Raw genomic sequence first — 16118 nt, 5'->3', positions numbered from 1 at the left:
ACACAACAGAAGGGCTAGGCACTTCATGTTGGTAGTTTTCATGGTTAAATGTAAGATCTGGACTGTACCAAAGGCAATTGGCGGTTAATGAAAATGAGTAACAAAATTAATCCTAGGGTCTTAACCAGAACTGCAATTGCTATAATTAATATTCCTACGTATACCAATGCTTGATATATCATTAGGAAGAATTTGGGTAGGGTGGGTAAATTCTAATAGCTCCTCTTTCAGTAGGGTCTGGGATTTCGAAAAGGCTATATACTTCCAAAGGTCCCAATCCAACCTCTCTAATGAACAGGAAGGGTATCCAGTCAGTGCCCAGTACAGCGTAGGTGATTAACCAAAAATCTACAACGTCACCAGTTTCTGGTCTTATTAGGAGGTCGTCGGTTTGTTCAACTTGTAAACCTAAGGTTCCTCCAAACAGTACCAGAGTGTGTGTGACCGTTCGACTAGGACCTAGTGTCCAACTCTCAAACAAGGGTTCACACAATGTTTGATATCGTGTGAAGGGGTCCCAATTGGGATCGTCTTCTGGAGCTGGGTCCCAATGGGGATGTATTAATTCTCTTGGGTCAAAAAGGTACTCTGGGGGTTCAGGGATTAACTGTTCACTTAAATTTAAAGGCGACGGTGGGGGAGAATCAGGTGGAGAAGGCTGGTGATCTGGTCTGTTTTGGGACATATATTGATAGCTACTTTGGGATGGTGAGCTATCTGGGAGGACGAGTAGCGGGGACTTTGGTACTCGAAGTGGCTAAGGTAGTATTCGTGGGATGAGGAACGTCACTAGTAGGAACCACAGAATAAGGAGGAGGGGTGGGTTGTGATTCAAGCAAGGTAATATTATCCCCAAAAGCAGTTGCAGGATTGGGGACAATATGGACCGAGCTACTGATATTATTGGGAACACTTGTAGAATGCAAAACAGGAGAATTAGTGAGGATAGGAGTAGTTGCAGAGTTTTCAATAGGCACTGTAGGATTGCCAGTTGAAAAGTCTGTTGTGGCCGATGTGTCTGACCAAGAGGTGGGATTACTGGTGGCAAAGGGACTGATCTTTTTGATGGTTTGGAGGGATGTGTGTCCAAAGATATAATCAATAAGATCAAATGCAGCTGTGAAGTCAAGTGAAACAAGAATAGCAAAGTTGCAATTATCAAGGGTTTTGGGAAGATTAATGGTGAGAATGGAGAACATTTTTATTGTCAGCATGGTTCAATTGATAGCTAGATGTTAAATCACAATTCAGTGTTGGAGTTTTTAAAGAATTGGCCTTATTACCACATGCTTCCAGGAAGATGGAAAATCTCCAGAAGAGAGGCTGTTTATGACCTTGTTTAGGAGGAAAGGGAGACAACAGTGGTGCAGGATGTTAAGCTGTGCTGAGAGAATAGGGTCTACTGAGCAGGTTGTTTTGCTCACTGAGCTAACAATTTTAGTGAAAAAAGGATTCCTAATATTAGCATAGAGGGTAAGTTGTTGCGTCAGATTTTGCGACACTTACCAAAGAAGAAGAAGAAGCTAGGGGGCAAATGCTGGCAGAAGAAGGGAAGGAGGGAGAATGGGGAGCTGGGGAAGGCAGTCAAGATTGAAGTTGTGCCACCTTAGAGATAAAGAACTGGGCGAAGATCATCAAGAGAGATTAAGTTAATCACATTGTTTGCGGTACCAGAGGTAGTGCATTCTCGAAGTATAAGAAAGTTTCTGAGGTTTATTAACAGACTTGAGAATCTGAGAAGAAAAATGTTTTTTTTTGCCTGCTTTATCTTGGCATGGTAGAATTGGTAGTTTCTCTTATGATGAAAGTTTGGAGATCTATGTTTTCTCTATACTCTTCCTGCATGATGAGTTTGACGTAGGAGGTTGAGACCCTTGTGATACCATCTTATACTTAGGGGTCGATAGAATAAAGAGGTTTTGCAGAAAATGGGAGGGGAGGGAGGGAAATTGTGACCTGAGAGAGGAATTCAGAGATGCTTGATTTTCCAAAGAAACAATCATAAAAGTAGGAGGGAGTGCTTAGAGAAGGAATAGTGGTGAGATCGACACAGGGGAAAAGAGGTGGGATAAGATTTGAGGGGAGAGAGAATAAAAGAATAAGATGAAGTATGTAAGGTAAATGAGATTAGGAATTGATCAGACTAGGGAACGAGAGGGGAAGTGAAGCCAGACAAAGCAGAAGAATCTGATGTGAAGGAAGGAAGAAGAGGGAAAGGGAATGGGACTTGATATACCCCCTTTCTGTGGTTTTTGCAATTACATTCAAAGCGGTATGCATAGTATATACAGATACTTGTATGTACCTAGAGTAATGGAGGGTTAAGTGACTTGGCAGAGTTACAAGGAGCTGCAGTGAGAATTGAACCTAGTTCCCCAGGATCAAAGTCCACTGCACTAACCACTAGGCTACTCCTCAGAGTATGGCCAGTGGCATGTATTGGGAGGTGAAGGTGCTGAATAAAAATATCAGAGAGGAAAGAAAGGAAGTGTTTGTCATAGACACACTGTGGTTTATCAATGTGGCAATTGAACTCACATATTACTTAAACAGGGTAAATGGTAGCAGCAACAGATAGTTTAGTTTAGGGCATCCAAGGCAATGGGATCAAAAGAAGGAGGAAAATAAGAGTAGAAGAAATAGCGGTGTTGGAAATAGGAGATTAAAGAATACTAGTTCTTGGTAAGTAAATGTATTAGATGAGAATTCTACAGCCTTCAGGGAGTGGGGAAGGAAAACAGCAACCCCACCGCTGCTAAGGAAAAGGAGACAAGTTGAGAAAACAGAGTACTATGGCGGCAGGCATTGATTTAAGTATGGCTTCTTCACCTCTGCAAAGCCGTGTTTCGGTAATACTGAGCATCTGTGGGAGAGATGCAGTAAGAATATCATGAAGTGCTGTGGTCCTACTCCTAATGAACCTCCAGTTTAAGAGAGTGAAAGGATGTGAAGCAATGTTACATGAATCCCATGTAAGACACTGTGAGGTGGAAGAGTGAGTAGAAATAGGTCATAAAGTACGGGGATGGATTGCAGATCCGGTGGAGACATCTTTTTGCAAGAAATGCGAAATTGCCAGAGAATAGACTAAAATAAGCAAGCAGTTAAAAAAAAAAAAAAAGAGCATGCTGTAGTAGGAACATGACCTGCTCTGGACATATTCTGCTGCAGCGCAAATTGTGCTTTCAGATTGATTTTAAAACCTAACATGGTGACTTCTGATGATTTGGGTGGAGTGGATGGGGCAGTGATTCAGGGATGCAGCATCCAGAGAAACACCAAGTCTGCAATCTAGAAGAGAGAACAGAGTGAACACAAGAATCAGCACAGATTGCAGCAGAGATGGCACTAGTAAACAGGTAGAACAAGAATTAAGGACTTCTGATCCAACAGAGATTGGTCAATCAAGGGCATTACTCCAAAGCAAGGTGCCGTGGGTTTAGGATTATTTGCAGATGTTACTGTTAATGGCAGTGATAATTGAACTGATACCCTAGCCATGGATGCACATGAAGTCACTATTGGAGCGGAGGTCCCCATAGACTCACAGTTATAACAGTCACCTTCTATGGATTCTACAAACCAGGACAAGCCTGGGCTGATGGTTGAACCCCAAGAATATCCAAGGGAATGGGCCTGAAGGTTCCACAGTGGAATAGATGTGAGTCTGCCCACACAGAGAGCCTATTGCCTGGACCTTATGGTTCAAGGGCAATTGGTGTTCAGCATCCAAATCCAAGTGGTTCATAAATCGGCTGAAAACAAGGACAATTTGACTAGCATTACTAGGATTCTGTCTGGCACTTGCATGGCTGTAGCTTATTTTACTTATCAAGGGGACAATGAAGAGTGTGGCGGTCACTCACTCTACTGTTCAACCAGTCTCACCTTGTGGCATTGCCGGTGGCACATATTGTGGGAATGCTTAGTGTTGAAGTGGATTTTCTGTGCAGACAGACCTTAGATCCATGGGTGTGAGAGTTGCCTGTTGAAGCCTTTTCCTTCATCAAAGGCTGTTGGGCTTCCTGGACATGGATTTGATGGTGATGAAACAGAATACAAAGGTCCCATTCTACTTCAGTCATTAAAGGGGTTGGGGATTGTCCAGACTGAGAACTCTGTTACAACAGGTGGGGGAAGAGCTCAGACTCCCAAAGGACCTTCTAATGCCAGAGACCTGGTTCACGTCTGTCTTATGGCCTGACTCTTGAAAGGGCATGGTTGAGGTGGCAGGGTTATCTATCTGCAGTTATTGTGACTTTCAGGGATGGAGAAGGCCAATTTTTGTGGCTTACACTACAGTCTGGAGAGTCTTCAAGGCGTGGTGTGCAGAGTGTGTGTGTGTGGGGGGGGGGGGGGGGGGGGAAGAGGTGGTTCTGGGCTTCCTGGCCACAGTTTTTGGCCTTTTTGCAGGACAATTTTCAGTTCTCTCAAGGTGCAGGTGCGGGTGGTAGCACCAGCATGTTTTTGCAAGTAGCTTCTTCGGCCTTGTACCCAAATGTGGCTTAGTTCCTCTTACACATATCACATTTGTGCCCTCTGGTGAGAACAGTCTGTCTCTCCTGGAACTTTGATTTGAACTTGCAGGTTCTGGGGCTCCCTCTTTTGAGCTCCTTTGCAGAGTGACTCTGAAAGACTTGTCGCTGAAGTGTGTGTTTTAAAAAAAATGTGATCTTTATTAGAGACAATGCTTGAATTTCTCTGCCTCCATCTGCTGGTTGGTGATCAAACTCAACTGGTCTATCAGAAATCAAGGAAAGGAAATTAGCAGGTAAGAACAAATATCACCTTTTTTTGTTCTGTGGAACATCTGTCGTCTTCACTCGTATTTGGATGCTTCAGATTTGATGTCAGTAGTCCAGGCTTTGGGTAGTTCTAGCCTGGACTACTGTAATGCCTTTTATGTGGGTCTTCCTTTATGACAGCTGCACAGACTACAACAGCTGCAAAACATTGCAAGGCATTTGACCTACATTAGATTGTAGGAGTACATTCCTGTGCTGTGTCTATTGCACTATTTATCGATATACAGAAGATGGAGTTTTATATTGATGCTGCTCCATAATATCTCACAGCAGAAAGCCACAATATATTGTTTCAGTGATATGTCTCTACTAGGTCTTTGTGTTCTGCCAGCAATTCCTGATAGTATTCCTTTGTCACTACTGAGCATTGTGCTTTCTCCTGGTCTGGTCCTTTTATTTGGAATAAATCATCATTAGATAGTGGCCAGCAATGTTTTTTGTAAATTATGCAAAACCTTGTTGTTTACACATGCCTGTGAGTAATTGTTTTATCTCTCTATTAGTTTTTTGCTGTGAACTGCTTTGTAGCCTTTTAGGATAGGCAGTCTATTAACTGGATAAATACCAAGTGGAGTCAAGCAGTAGATTTTGTGATGGGGATATTGAAAGCTGGACTAAAAAAGCATGAACTATCAAACAAATTTTAGTAGTCAGCTTCTGAAATCATGGTATAGTTCTAGAAAATTAAACAAAGTCCTTGTGAATTCCCTTGACACGCCCAGCATGTAAAAAACATCACATCTTTGTCTTTTTCTCTTAGAAATGTTTGTAGATTGAAGTACCTTTTAATTGATTCAAAATGGTGTTATATATGAGCTTTTGAAATTTTGTGGACTCTTCAGCTCTGAACCTACAATTCTAGTGTTCTCTAATATTAGCACACTGAATAGAATTCACTTTTTATTTGAAACAGGTTGCCAGATGCCCATTGGACTATCCCATGGAAGCGCCAAGGTGTGCAATTACAGTGGACGTTACTACTGTAATGTCTGCCATGTGGATGACAGCTTTCTCATACCTGCTCGACTTGTGCACAACTGGGATACTTCCAAGCACAAGGTACCACATTATTGACTCATTGTTCAGTCACACCAAGTTCTTTTTCATTGAAAGGGTGCTTCTCTAAAATCCTTGCAGCAGAAATCTGATGCAGTTTTTTTGTCAGTTTTTCCACTTAAAATGTATTCCTTGATATCCTCATACAGCTGTAAAATTCTGTTTAATTTTGAAAATCATCCTACCCTAGCTACCCACCCCTCACCCTCTTCCCCTCCCCCCATCAAAAAAAGGGGAATAGAATGACACATGCTGATGGACGGTGTAACAAAAGAAACACAACCAAAGATGTTGTCAATTGTGCAACCAAAGATCTGATGAATGGAAATATTGTCCATGAAAGCTCATTCTTCTGAGTTATATCATTTTTACTGTACATTATAATGTGGATATCTGTCTGAAAAAATAATTTAAAAAAAGTTTAAAAGAGAATGATCATGTATCTTAAATGAACAAATGGTTGCACTATTGACATCATCTTAGGACATATACCTTTTTCATTTTTCCATATTTTCCAACCCTATCAGTATCTTATGACATGGACCCATGTCCTCAAAAGCCCATGCCACAATAAAATTGGTTAGCCTATCTGGTACCACTAATGTCTCCATATTATCAGTATGTGACAATCTGTTCATTGGTTAAAGAACTGTGATATCATAATGCAGTTTTATTTGCTTCAACTGTAAAGTGTTCTGTTATAGTCATATATATGTAGCTGCACAGTCATATTGAGGGAATTTTGAAAACCTCTTAATTCTCCTTAGGATGAGGCCTCAACTTTCTGCTATGATCTCACACAGAATGTGCTCACAGTCCATAGACATTGTATAAAAACATTTATTCTAAACAAAACATGTTGGAACTTGTACAGTTTTGTGTATGGTATTGAAGATTATGGTATAATACATAGACATATTGTCACATGATCTTTGGTAAGCACTATAGATTACAATTTAATCAATTACCTAGAGGTGGTCCAAGGATATATGATGTCTTAGGTTAAAGGGAGTAACCTGACCTAGAGAGGGACCAAAAGTGAAGTAAGACTTGAAAAAGCAGGATTATTTATTTTTTTAAATTATTATTACTAGCATTAGCAAAGCTAAAGCTCCATGGGACAGGCCTGGGAATAGGCCAGAGAGAGAAAATTGCTAGAGCTATAACAGAGCTCCCTGACACAGATGTCCCAGGCATTGCAGAGGGTAAACACTTGACCATCACCTCCAACATCAGTTAAGTTGAAGATGACCCCGGGAGAGGACCCAGACTATTGTTTTGGTGAATTTTGAAAGGATGGGCTGCTTGGCTGTGTGGGAAGAGATAACCTGGATTATTTCACCAAGCTGCTTGCAAGGACAGGGTTATAGGGACAGGCTTATGAACCTCAACATGTATACGCTGGAAGAGAGGAGACATGATAGAGACGTTTAATTATCTCAAGGGCATTTATGTACCGGAACAGAGCCTTTTTCAAATGAAGGAGAGCTCTGGAATGAGGGGGCATATGACAAAGATAAGAGGGAATAGGCTTAGGAGTAACCTAAGGAAGTATTATTTCACAGAAAGTGTGGTGGAGGTGTGGAATGGCCTCCCGGTGAAGGTGGTGGAGTCGAGGTCTGTTCCAGAATTTAGAAAGACATAGGATAAGCATGTGGGATCGCTTAGGAACAGGAAGTATTAGGGGTTACAGAGGATGGGCAGACTGGATGGGTCATATGGCCTTTACCTGCCGTCATGTTTCTATGTTTCTAACCTTGATGGGAGAGCCACTTAAGCAGAGATCAAGGCTGTCATTCTGGAGCAGGCAGGTCTAACCCAAAGACTTACCAACAACAGTTCTAAAAGAAGGCTGTGAGGGAGGGAGTGGTATAGCAGCATGTGTCCCTAAGAATACTTCCTCACTGAGGTTGCAGTTTGGCCACCTTACAGCAGGTAGCACTAACCTGCTATGTCAGAGGCTGAATCAGAGGGGCGGACTCAGGCCGGGAGTTGGTTTAATACCCTGGAGCAGAGCGGATCAGAGAGGCCTCGAGGGAAGCAGTCTCCAAGAGGAGCCTAAGCAAGGATCCTCCCATGGAGTTCTGGCTTGGCAACAGTACTTGAGAAGAGTTCCAGCAAAGAGGAGTGGCCCTAGCGCAGACCCTAGCATTCCTGTATGATAAGAAGTCTTAAGTCTGTGATTCCAGGCTTATGTGATCACAAGTGAGGTAACTGAAGACTGCCAAGGTAGGGCTAATTACCCCTTGGCTATTGGAACTGTGTTTATGATAAAGGAAGTTATTGCATATTGAAGAGTTTGGCCAAGCCAGTGACAGGCTACTTGAATTGGGACTATGTTTGAGAGACTTTTTGGTAATACCAATCCTGTGAGGAAACAGGACTGGTTATTCTTGTATGTACATAAATAAAAGTATTTTCACTTCTTACCTGTAACCTGTGCGTGTGTGTACTACATTTGTGTGAGATCTTGCAGCCAGCCGCAACCCTCACTGCTACAGAGGCCCTGTATCGAAAAGAGAATCCCCAACAGTGCTGTTGTGAAGGGGGCAAGGAAGGGAAAAGAAGCTTCTGAACATCTCGGTGGGGGGGGGGGGGGGGGGGGGGGGGAGAGGAGGAGAGAAGAGATGTTGAACGTAAACATGTTAATTACTTATCAGCGCCATCATGAGGGCTGTGCAGTGTTCAAGGGAGATGGGAGTGCAAAAATTGTTCTCCATCCGTTGTCTTCCCCATGGTGCAGTGTGTGGGGTGGGGGCATGTTGTACAGGGTGCAATTCCAACTCTGGATACTCCGAATCCTTATGTGATTGGCTTTATTGAAAAGTCAGTGTTTAAGAAAGGAAGTAAGTACTGTTGTTTTGCATGGTTGAAAACTGAGAAGCAAACATAGAAAGTGATTGTGTAATTTGATTTTATAAGCATATTTTCTAACATACATTAGGATTTGTTATGTGGCTGCTCTTTGTCACGGTTGCAAGAGAACTTAAAGACTACATGAAAATACACACCAGCAGATAAGTTTTTTTGAGCAAGTTACAATATTTCTATGAAACTGTGGAACTATGTTTATTGTTACATCACCATAAGATTAAGTAAAGTTTATAACTATTTTTGTATTTGTGGATAAGGTGCAATAGCTTTTTTTCAGCAGTGGGTTTTTTCTATCCTCGTTTGTTGGAGAATTGTTTCCCACTTCTGTTCTTGCATTTCATCTTATTGGGTCGATGAGAGAAGCCCTCTCGGGAACTGTGCATGTTTTTTCAGGTTAACACTTGAAATCAGCCCCGGGCAGTTGAGGCCCATTTGTTTAATATTTAAATTTAGTTTTGAAGAGGTGTTATCCTTTTTCTTATATTTTTTTTAGGACAAATGGTTTGGATAGATTGCATTTTTTTCATAGATAACTATGCATTTTTGAGTAAAAATTATATGGTATGCGCTTGAAGAAGCCCTGAAGTGAGTAGGCCTCCATTGGGCATAGAAATGGTAGATGTCACAAAGATTTTGTGCAGAAATAATTTTAAAATTTGAAGAATAAAACTAATTTAATGTTTTATATGTCCAGCTTATTTTTTGATACTTGTAGCATTTATATTATTAGATTAACTACTCTAATTTTCATGGATAGACTTGATTTCTGCCTTATGCATCTTTCTTTGTATTCACATTATTAAAGGTAGAGCATTGTTGCACTAAATTAACCCTGGCTTGACAGTGTAAACATTAAGCTTAACTACTAGAAAGTTTAATGGATTCGCTCCATACATCAGTTTCAAGAGGATTTCTCATTTCACTAGAAATCAAACAAAATAAAACATGGAAAAGAAAATAAGATGATACCTTTTTTAATGGACATAACTTAATACATTTCTTGATTAGCTTTTGAAGGTTGCCCTTCTTCGTCAGATCGGAAATAAGCAAATGTGGTAGCAGATAGTATATATAAGAGAAACATCAAAGCATTACTTTGACAGTCTGCTCATTTCACAAAATCATGTCACATTTTTTTCTCAGAAAATAAAATGTGCAAAAATTAAGACTAATAGAGTCCATTTTTTACTTTCTTATCCTCGGTAAATCGAGGTAACTCCATTTAAACTTATTTAAAAGTTGTTAGTCTAAATGCGAATTTATTCACTTTTCCTAATGCCTGCTCTCCCTGTCCACCCCCCTTCAAATCAACAGTGTGGTTCTTCATTTTTTATGATTCTGTTTGTATATTAAAATTCATCCTTGATGCCAGGCTCACATTTCTTTCCCAAGTTCATACTGGTATCCCCCTTGTTTTTTGCCTTACAGCAGATTTCTTTCCTCTGACATGGTCAGAACTCTTATAATTGCTTGTTCATTTCAAGACTAGACTACTGTAGCTCACTCTGTGTTGGACTACCCCCTTAAGACCTTAAAAAAAAAGATTCACCTGATGTAATTACAGTAATTAAATTACTCTACAGTACCTGATGTATAGACCACATACCCACTTCTCAAAGCTGAGCACTGGCTTCCCATCTCCACAAGGGTAAAATTCAAAATTCTGACCCCCTTTTCTAAAGGACATCTTTTTCATGCGCCTACATATATCACTAATTTACTCACTCCTTATTTACCAGGGCTTACCTTTTGCTTCTCACAAGCTTGGTCTCTTTGTACTTTGTCTCTAGTGGGCTCACAATCTTAAGAGTTTTTGTTGTTGTTGTTGTTGTTGTTGTTTTTGTACCTGGGGCAATGGAGGGTGAACTGACTTGCCCAGGGTCACAAGGAGCTGCAGTGGGAATCAAATCCAGTTCCCCAGGATCTCAGCACTCTGCACTAACCACTGGGCTACTCCTGCTTAAATCAGTCTCGGTCATCCCACTCCCCCCCCCTTTTTTGGATTATATTACTTTGCCTTACTTCCCTCGTTCTTTCACTGTATTTAATTGTATTTCTTTTCCTCCTATTTTATGTTTTTATTTTATGATTGTAAACCACCTAACAGCACCTTCTACAACAGATAGAATATTAAGAAACTGCAAATAAGTAAAATAAAAAAGCTTCACAATGGCTGCTGCCTGACTGTTGCTGCTTGCCACTGAAGCTCCAGTAACCTGCTTGCAATGATTTTAGTTTGGCCTTTTCCACTCTCTGTATGATTAAAGGGAAGGGAGAAAATCTGGATCTTTTCCTCTGACTGAGTCTCCATTTCCAGGGAAATAGATGCAGAGTAGTTCTAACCGTTTAAGGGGTCCTGTGCACATTTTTGTGAATGGGCTCGCTTTTTTTTTTTAACCATATTGAACACCACACTCCCTTTTCCTACCCAACCCTCTCTCACCTTCTATTAATTTGATGCTCTCAGTGCAATGCTGCAGCTTTTCTGTGTATTGCCAGCTGATGGAAGGACAGCTGCACACTGTATCCTGCTTCTCAGCTCAGGAGGGTTGATTGGACAACCTCTTTGCCTTTTGACTCATGCAGGCTGACACAAGTGTGACGGAAGGTCTTGTTTTCTTTCCAGTCTGTGTGAGCTGGTGAGAGCATAGTATTAAGGGCTGTATGCTATGAGCAGTGCCAGTGCAAGTGTATTAGGAGCCCTTGATGATCTTAAGCCTAGCATCTACTCAATTAACTTTCAGGCCTAGGGTTCCTCCCCCCCCCCCCCCAGTTCCCCTGCTGATAATTAAACTCAACAGTTATGATCCCACTACCAGCACTCCCATGACAGTCTTCTAAATAATACATAATTGACATCATGAGATCAATATTCAAAAGACCTTATGCAGTCAGCAGTGACAACGATCATATGAATGCTTTAATAAAAAACAAAATCCTGGCAGATTTATGGTTGAATTCTGGCAGCATAAATTGCTATATGGCCATAATGACTGTTTGATGTGTCATCTGTGATTTTTCAGAGAAGATTGCCACAGAAAAGAAAAATAAAGAAATGTATAAATTAAAAGAAATCCATACTGTATTGGCTGAAAGTAATTCCTGAAACAGGATGTATTCCCTTACTACTCAACCACAAGGGAAAAAAAATCGAATGTTGTTGCCAATTCAGTAACACTAATGATACAAACTACCTTCATAACCAGACATTGTGTGAAGGATCACAGAACCCTGCAAAGAAGTCACTCAGAACCTATATGTGCGCTCTGTGGAATGCCCGCTCTGTCTGTAACAAACTTTCCTACATCCATGACCTCTTTATCTCTCGTACTCTCCATCTACTTGCCCTAAGTAAAACTTGGCTTTACCCTGAAGACTCTGCTTCAGTCGCAGCCCTATGCCATGGAGGTTATCTTTTCTCCCATACTCCTCGCCCGGTTGGCCACGGAGTGGTGTCGGGCTACTACTTTCACCTTCCACCTCAGTCTCACTGTTTTTCTTCCTTCGAAGTCCACTCCTCCGTCTATTTGCTCCTCTGCCTCTCTGAGTAGCAGTCATTTATCGACCCCCTGATAAGTCCCTTTCTTCCTTTCTCACTGACTTTGATGCCTGGCTTTCCTTCTTTCTTGAACCTTCATCTCCTTTCCTCATTCTTGGGGATTTTAGCATTCATGCTAATGATCCCTCTGACTCTTATGCTTCTCAGTTTCTCGCTTTAACATCCTCTTTCAATCTTCAATTGTGCTCCACTGCCCCCACTCACCAGAATGGCCACTGTCTTGATCTTATTCTCTTCTCAAACTGCTCACTCTCCAGTTTCTGTGTCTCAACTCTTCCCCTCTCTGACCATCATCTGATAACTTTCACACTTAACCACCCTCCTCCCCAGTCCCGTCCAATCTTAACCAATACATTTAGGAATCTTCAGGCTATTGACCCTTCTACTCTGTCCTCAGTGTTTCAAATCTCTTCTCTACCACTATGTTATCCAAGTCTGTCAATGAGGCTGTCTCTTCCTATAATACTATTCTCTCCTCTGCTCTGGATACTCTCGCCCCTTCCATTCCCTGTTCTGTAAAACATACCAAACCCCAGCCTTGGCTGACCTCTAGAATCCGCTACCTACGTTCCTGTGCCCGCTCTGCCGAACGTCTTTGGCTGAAATCCCGTGCCCATGCTGACTTCATACATTTCAAATTCTTGCTGACCTCCTTCCAGTCTGCTCTTTTACTTGCCAAACAGGACTATTACATCCAGTTGACAAATTCTCTTGGCTCAAACCCTCGACGTCTCTTTGCAACACTGAACTCTCCTCAAAGTGCCTTCACCTCCAACTCCCCCTTCACTTTCCCCCCAGACTCTGGCTGAATACTTTCATGATAAGGTTCACAAGATTAAACTTGAATTCTCAACCAGGTCACCTCCACCTCTCCTTCCCTTAGTCCATTCTCTCAACCCTCCAACCCCTGCCTCCTTTTCTTCCTTTTCTGAAATCACTGAAGAGGAAACTACATATCTTATTTCCTCCTCGAAACTAACTACCTGTTCCTCTGATCCTATTCCCACCCATCTACTTAACACTATCTCTCCTACTGTCATCCCTTTTATCTGTCATATCCTCAATCTTTCACTTTCCACTGCGACTGTTCCTGATGCCTTCAAACATGCCATAGTCACACATGTATAATCTAGTGGATCCTCCTCTACTTCTATCCAGTGGTGTGCTGGAGCAGGCTCTCACAGGCTCTCGAGAGCCGTTTGTTAAGTTTTTAAGAATTTTGGGAGCCGGTTCTCCGTGGCTACTTTAACAAATGGATCCCAAAATGTGGGCTTGGGCCCCTCCTGAATTCTCTTTTACTTTGCTGGTGAGAGAGAGCCCCCTGTTAACAATTTACCAGCACACCCCTGCTTCTATCCCACTGTCAGTTGGTGTACCTCAGGCATCTGTCCTGGGACCTCTTCTTTTCTCCATCTATACTTCTTCCCTTGGTAGTCTGATCTCATCCCATGGTTTTCAGTATCATCTTTATGCTGATGACTCCCAGATCTACCTCTCCACACCAGAAATCTCAGCCGAAATCCAGGCCAAAGTATCAGCCTGCCTGTCTGACATTGCTGTCTGGATGTCTCAGCACCATCTGAAACTAAACATGACCAAGACTGAGCTTCTTATCTTTCCCCCTAAACCAACCTCTCCTCCTCCCCCATTCTCTATTTCTGTGGATAACACTCTCATCAGCTCATAACCTTAGGGTCATCTTCGACTCCTCCCTCTCCTTCTTTGCCCAGAAAAATTACAGAAGGACCTTACGAGACTGGGAGACGCGGCTAGATGGCAGATGACGTTTAATGTGAGCAAGTGCAAGGTGATGCATGTGGGAAAAAAGAACCCGAATTATAGCTACATCATGCAAGGTTCCACGCTAGGAGTTACGGACCAAGAAAGGGATCTGGGTGTCGTCGTCGATAATACACTGAAACCTTCTGCTCAGTGTGCTGCTGCAGCTCGGAAAGCGAATAGAATGTTGGGTATTATTAGGAAAGGTATGGAAAACAGGTGTGAGGATGTTATAATGCCGTTATATCGCTCCATGGCGACCGCACCTTGAGTATTGTGTTCAATTCTGGTCGCCGAATCTCAAGAAAGATATAGTGGAATTGGAAAAGGTGCAGCGAAAGGCGACTAAAATGATAGCGGGGATGGGACGACTTCCCTATGAAGAAAGACTAAGGAGGCTAGCAGGCTCATTTTCAAAGCACTTAGCCTCCCAAAGTTCCATAGAAACCTATGGAACTTAGCCTCCCAAAGTGCTTTGAAAATATGCCTCTAGGGCTTCTCAGCTTGGAGAAGAGACGGCTGAGGGGAGACAAGATAGAGGTATATAAAATAATGAGTGGAGTGGAACAGGTGGATGTGAAGCTTCTGTTCACGCTTTCCAAAAATACTAGGACTAGGGGGCATGCGATGAAACTACAGTGTAGTAAATTTGAAACAAATCGGAGAAAATGTTTCTTCACCCAAAGCGTAATTAAACTCTGGAATTCGTTGCCGGAGAACGTGGTGAAGGCGGTTAGCTTGGCAGAGTTTAGAAAGGGGTTAGATGGTTTCCTAAAGGACAAGTCCATAAACTGCTACTAAATGGACTTGGGAAAAATCCACAATTCCAGGAATAACGTATAGAATGTTTGTACGTTTGGGAAGTTTGCCAGGTGCCCTTGGCCTGGATTGGCCGCTGTCGTGGACAGGATGCTGGGCTCGATGGACCCTTGGTCTTTTCCCAGTGTTGCATTACTTATGTACTTATGTATTCAGCAGACTGCTAAAACCTGTCATTTCTTTCTCTGTAATATCAGCAAAATTCGCCCTTTCCTTTCTGAGCACACCAGAACCCTCATCCACACTTTAACACCTCTCGCTTAGACTATTGCAACTTGCTTCTCACAGGTCTCCCACTTAGTCATCTCTCTCCTCTTCAGTCTGTTCAAAATTCTGCTGCACAACTAATATTCCGCCAGTGTTGTTATGCTCATATTAGCCCTCAAGTCACTTCACTGGCTTCCTATCCATTTCCGCATACAGTTCAAACTCCTCTTATTTATCTATAAGTGCATTCACTCTGCAGCTCCTTAGTACCTCTCCACTCTCATCTTTCCCTACATTCCCCCCCCCCCCCCCCGGGAACTCTGTTTACTGGGTAAATCTATCTTATCTGCACCCTTCTCCTCCACTGCTAACTCCAGACTCCATTCCTTTTATCTTGCTGCACCATATGCCTGGAATAGACTATCTGAGGCGGTACGTTAAGCTCCATCTCTGGCTGTCTTCAAATCTAAGCTAAAAGCCCAACTTTTTGATGCTGCTTTTAACTCCTAACCCTTATTCACTTGTTCAGAACCCTTATTTTATCATCCTCACTTTTGCGTATGCTCTGTAGCGCTATAAAATGCTAAATAGTAGTAGTAGTAGTAGTAATATTCCCTTATCTCTTGTTTGTCCTGTTTGTCCTAATTAGATTGTAAGCTCTGCCGAGCAGGGACTGTCTCTTCATGTTCAAGTGTACAGTGCTGCGTACGTCTAGTAGCGCTATAGAAATAAGTAGTAGTAGTATATAGTGGCCTTGCTATACCAAAAGAGCATTAACTCCCAGAACTGAAATACCCTGTGTGAAAAGACAGCAATAAACCACCACCTAACAGAAAAGAAGAATAAGCTAGACTTCTACTAATTCTTAAATAGAACTCACATGCTAACAGAATTCCTCAACTCTGTCACACATGCAGAAGTAGGCCCTCCCCCAATACAAAATAAGTGACCACAATTCGAAATAGATATATGCAAACAAAAACGGAATTTTTTGCATTGTTGTCCACTCCAACCTCACC

At 42.0% G+C, this 16118-nt stretch overlaps 1 protein-coding gene across 1 annotated transcript in view; it reads left to right on the top strand.

Annotated features, from left to right (window-relative positions):
* Positions 1 to 16118, top strand: part of PLEKHM3 (pleckstrin homology domain containing M3) — a 481342-nt gene that overhangs the window by 224272 nt on the left and 240952 nt on the right. Inside the window, exon 4 of the mRNA XM_030209838.1 lies at positions 5719 to 5864. Coding sequence (XP_030065698.1) covers positions 5719 to 5864 — 146 coding nt within the window. The remainder of the gene's footprint in view (positions 1 to 5718; positions 5865 to 16118) is intronic.

The sequence above is a fragment of the Microcaecilia unicolor genome, chromosome 7, assembly GCF_901765095.1.
Source record: "Microcaecilia unicolor chromosome 7, aMicUni1.1, whole genome shotgun sequence".
NCBI lineage: Eukaryota > Metazoa > Chordata > Amphibia > Gymnophiona > Siphonopidae > Microcaecilia > Microcaecilia unicolor.
The sequence above is the reverse complement of the archived record's forward strand: the minus strand, read 5'-3'. Positions and strand labels throughout refer to the sequence as shown.